This window comes from Crocuta crocuta, unplaced genomic scaffold (genome assembly GCF_008692635.1).
Source record: "Crocuta crocuta isolate KB4526 unplaced genomic scaffold, BGI_CrCroc_1.0 scaffold241, whole genome shotgun sequence".
In the NCBI taxonomy this organism is placed as follows: Eukaryota; Metazoa; Chordata; class Mammalia; order Carnivora; family Hyaenidae; genus Crocuta; species Crocuta crocuta.
The window spans coordinates 2,902,437-2,907,372 of record NW_027527807.1 but is presented as its reverse complement, the minus strand read 5'-3'; the positions used below and the strand labels follow the sequence as shown (position 1 = coordinate 2,907,372).

General features: G+C 49.5%; 1 protein-coding gene across 1 annotated transcript in view; it reads left to right on the top strand.

Annotated features, from left to right (window-relative positions):
- Positions 1-1,217, top strand: part of CD40LG (CD40 ligand) — a 12,727-nt gene extending 11,510 nt beyond the window's left edge. Inside the window, exon 5 of the mRNA XM_077774160.1 lies at positions 31-1,217. Within this exon, the coding sequence (XP_077630286.1) occupies positions 31-407 (377 nt within the window). The 3' untranslated portion in view covers positions 408-1,217. The remainder of the gene's footprint in view (positions 1-30) is intronic.
- Positions 1,218-4,936: the final 3,719 nt, after the last annotated feature.

Below are 4,936 nucleotides of genomic sequence, written 5' to 3'. Positions count from 1 at the left end.
CACACCACAAATCTCCCCTCTCCGTTACAGTTCTCCAGTGGGCCCCCAAAGGATACTACACCATCAGCAGCAACTTGGTAACCCTCGAGAATGGGAAACAGCTGGCCGTTAAAAGACAAGGACTCTATTATATCTATGCCCAAGTCACCTTCTGTTCCAACCGGGAAGCTTCGAGTCAAGCTCCATTTATAGCCAGCCTCTGCCTGAACTCGCCGAGTGGATCCCAGAGAGTCTTACTCAGGGCTGCAAATCCCCGCAGTTCCTCCAAACCTTGTGGGCAACAATCCATTCACTTGGGAGGAGTTTTCGAATTGCATCCGGGTGCCTCGGTGTTCGTGAACGTGACTGACCCAAGCCAAGTGAGCCACGGGACTGGCTTCACGTCTTTTGGCTTACTCAAACTCTGAACGGTGGCCCCTCGCAGGCCGCGGCTGAGCTCACGCTGGTGGTCGTCGTAGTACAGCAAAGCATTTAAGACCACCCCTTGTTGAACTGCCTATTTATAACCCCTAGGACCCTCCTCGCGGAGAACTATTTATTATACACCCCAAGGCATGTAGGGCTGTGAGAAGCGCATCGCGGGGCCGAGCAGCCCAAGCAGGCCCCGTTCGGTAAGAGTTTCTATTCTGAAGCAGCAAGCCCCACTGAGGCAGACGTCCAGAGAGCCCCATGAAAAGACGAGACCATTATGCACAGATTGAATTTGGAGTAAAGAGCAGATAATCAGTCAAGTTCAGTTTTGTTTCTTTGCATGCAGTGTCTTTCCGTGGATAATGTCTTTGCTGTATCAGTGAAGCTGCAGAAGGGGAACAGGGAGCCTCAGCTCACGTTCAATCACACGCTTGGCTCCAGGTCCCTGTGCGCCCCCCACCCCCCATGGAGGGGGCAGGCTCTAGAAAGTCTGATGCAGTGGAGAACTGAAAAACTCTGCCCCCACCAGCCCCCGCCCTCTCGACACTCATTCTCTCCCTCCTCCGCCCCCTCGTCCACACAGGCTGTTGCGAATCGGTTCTCTTACTTCAACCCGGTCCCGTCTCCACCACCGTAGGTGGGAGGAGCGAGAGGGGCAGAAGCTGTAAGCCTGCCCACTCCTCCTCCCGAAATGACTGTATTTAAAGGAAATCTCTCGTATCTACCTGCAGTCTCCATTGTTTCCAGAGTGAACTTGTGATTATCTTGTTATTTATTTTTTGAATAATAAAGAGCCCTTAACATTACTGTTGTGATCCAGCCCCTCGGGCCCTCCGCCACCCGGATTGGGGGAAGGGGGAATCCTTCCGAGGGTCTCTTCCGGACCTTTGTGATGTTTTCACAAACTTGATACTCAAGCTCTTTGCACCACGAAGCATCTTGGTTGACTGCACAGTCCCCGGAGGTCTGCGATAGCCTTTGATGAATGACCTGAAGCTCGTTCAGGGAAGGGCAGTCGGGGTATTTATTTCCAACCTGCTCTGGAAAGGCCGCAGGAGTTTATAAAGAGACCTTTTCCCCTCCTTGATCAATCACAGCTTAGCGAGGCTAGAGGGAGGGCCTGAGATGAGAAGCAGTTCCTTATCTTTTTAATAGTTGCCTAGGCAGGTCTATCGCAGGGGACAGAGAATAGCTATTTTGCACGTAAGAGACCCAGAGTGGCTGATTTGCTTAAGGCCAGCACCACAGGTTCGAGTAGAAAAATATTGCTGTAGAAATAAGAAAGGGGGATGAGGAGGGGTGGGGTCTGCTCTGCCCACTGCCCCTGCTCTCGGGTCCTATGGACCCCGCCCTTCTTGGCTGAGTGACTTTGAAGACGTTTTAGCATGACATTTTTTAAAAAAAAATTTCAATGTGTGTTTTTGAGAGAGGGAGAGAGAGAGAGAGTGCCAGTGGGGGAGGGGCAGAGAGAGAGGGAGACACAGAATCGGAAGTGGACTCCAGGCTCTGAGCTGTCAGCACAGAGCCGCTGGCGGGGCTCGAACTCACAACCAGGGAGATCAGGACCTGAGTTGAAGTCGGACGCTCACCTGACTGAGCCACCCAGGCGCCCGGTGCCTCTCTAACACAAGGCTGGAATCACGCTAGATGAACTTGCTCGGCTGTGTACTTTCTGTGACCAGAGACCTTTGGCGGGAGCAAAGGTGGCATTTGCTGATTTGGGGACTCACCTATGGATCCGTCCACAGTGCTGTCTTGTCCTCCGGAGCAGAGATCCTTCTTCAGCACCATCCTCTGCCTGAGACGCTTGAAGGAGGCGGGGCAGCAGCTATGACAGCGAGGAGACATTGCTCATGATACTCTTATTGGTGCGAGGCTCCCTTAGGAAGGTCAGGACCCCAGACCCAGCTGAGAAAAGGGCTTGGCTTGGTCCAGGGGAAAGAGGCCATACACGGGCCATGACTCTCCTTCCCTCGTGGTAGCTAAGTGCTCACTTTGGGGCTCGGCCCTACTTGCCTGGCTTGCCTGGCAGAGACGTGGAGGCGGGGGCGGGTGAGAGGCATTACCCCTTTCGTATGGTTCCTGCAAAGGGGATCCATGTCCAGCCCGGACAATACGTTTAGTCTTTGGATCCTCACCTCCCCTAGTTTAAACATCGCCCCTGCCCTTCACCCCACCTTCTTCTTTGGGAATGATGTCTCCACATTTTCTTGGCCTCTGGCTCCCAAGTTGCTGATGAAATCTATTATCAGAAGGAATGCTATCAACACAAAAACCACATTTTCTGGTCTATTTCTTCTGCTCCCATACCTCCTACTGCTCACTAAAGGACACCTCCCGTAGCTCCCGTCCAGAACTTTCTTTCCCCTGTCAGCTTCACCAAGCCAACTGCCTTCAGTCTCTCAGACGACTCCCCCATGAGGCCACCTTGTCCTTTCCAAGAACTCCAGGTCCCATCTTTTACCCTCTTCTCTTCCTGTCCTACATGCTCACAGTGGGCCATCTGCCCCGCTCTGCCAGCTCATGGATTTAAGCACCACCTTCAGGCCTATAGCCCTGACCTGCCCCCCTAGAGTCTGTCCCCGGCTGCCTGTGTCTCCACATGGTGGGCCCAGGTCCCCCAACCCAATGGTTCCAAAGGGAACTCTTGACCCCTCTTCGGACACAGTGAAATTCGCGTTCAGTGTTTCCCATTCCAGCGAAAGGCAGCCTCCCTTAACGGCAGCCTCATCTCCCTGGCTTCCCCAGCCAGACACCTGGCTTGACTCCTTCTCACTGTGCTCACTCCCTGTCCAATCCTACTGGCATAAACACAGTCAACCCAACTTCCAAAACAGTTCCTAAATTAATCCACTTCTTTCTATCATGGCTGCCACGATCTTAAGTCCACGTTACTGTCAGCTGTCTTCCGGAATGCTACACCAGTCTCCCAGCCACCTCTGCCTCCACTCTTGCTCCCTAACATTTGTTTTCCATGCACGGCCAAGGTGAATTCTTTAACAAAAGTCTGATTTCTCCACTCCTCTGCTTCTGCAGCTCCTGCTGATAGGTCTCTCAGCATCTTAAGTTCGAACCCTCAGTTCTGCATGTTGTTTGCTCTCCTTGAAACACCCCTCCTCCTCTCCAACTACACCCTGCATTAGCTTCACAGCACGTAGCCAAGTCGAAGTTTTTCCTATTATTCTGTGAGCTTTTTGAGGACCAAGACCTTGTCCTGTCCACCTGCTCATGGTGACTTCAGTGTCTATCACAAGGGCCTGACATAGAATTGGCCCTTTATTCACTGCATGGAGAAAAAAAAAAAGAATGAATAAATGCAGCTGCTTATCACTCAGTGAAGAAGCTCATGAAATAATTCTGGGTGTTGGGTAAAGGAAAAAATTTGCAATACTGTAAAAATAGTTGATGTCGAAAACATTTCTAGGATAAAAATGTCCTCAGGGAGTAGAGAATGAGAATTACAGTGTAGATAAAAATAAATAATCTATTTCTATGGGGCGCTTGGCTGGCTCAGTCGGTAGAGCATGCAACTCTTGACCTTGGGGTCGTGGGTTCAAGCCCCACATTGGGTGTGGAGAGTACCTAAAAATAAAATCTTTAAAAACTAATCTGTTTTTATGACATAGTTCATGGTAGTCAGCAAAATAGTACATAAAGTTGTTCCAAACTTGAACATTTTCAAAGTTGTTCTAATAAGTGATGAGGACATGAGTACATTTCTGATCTGCCTATAACATTCTGATTATAAATTATCTAACGTCATTCCATTTTTATCAAGACGTTACTTTTACTTTCCATCCAAGGGTTGGGGGAGGGAATGCTTGAAATGCCCAATATTTTTTATTTCCAGAGAAAGAGAAAACGAGCAAAGTGTGAAATATTACAATCTCTGTTACTTGGTAGGAAGTAAATGTCTACAAAATGCTGTGTGTCCCTAAGTCTGGGGCACCCCCCCCTTCAAGGAAGACAACAGGGACCCTCTTGGGCTCCAGGAAGGAACACACTGTGTGTTGGATTACACTATTTCCACAGGGCCTGATACCCCTGTAAGCCACATTGCCTTAGGCCTTTAAAGCAGTCTGAAGTTCTCTGAGACACAGAGACGTGGAACATGGAACTAAGTACAATTTTTTTCTCTGTGAAACACATTTCCAGTTAAAAAACAACAACAACAACAACAACAACAAAAAGCAGCAGGGGAGCCTGGGTAGCTCAGTGTCGGAGTAGTTCAGACTCTTGATTTCGTGCTCATAGAAGGTGGCCTCGGTGTGTGGTTATTTGCAACATCGGCTCACTCAGCAAACACTGAGCAAGTACTATGGGCTTGACCCTGGATCAGGCCCTGAATTTACAAAGAGGAAAGGAGACAAGCTCTCCTCTTAAAGTACTTTGCATTTAGCGTGGAAAAAGACACGAGCAAATAAAGTGGATGCAGGGACATAAAAACAGGGTGTCAGAATCTGGATTCCCTGAGGAGGCAATCAATACTTGAGCTTTTTTTTTTTTTTTTGCAAGTTATTTCAAA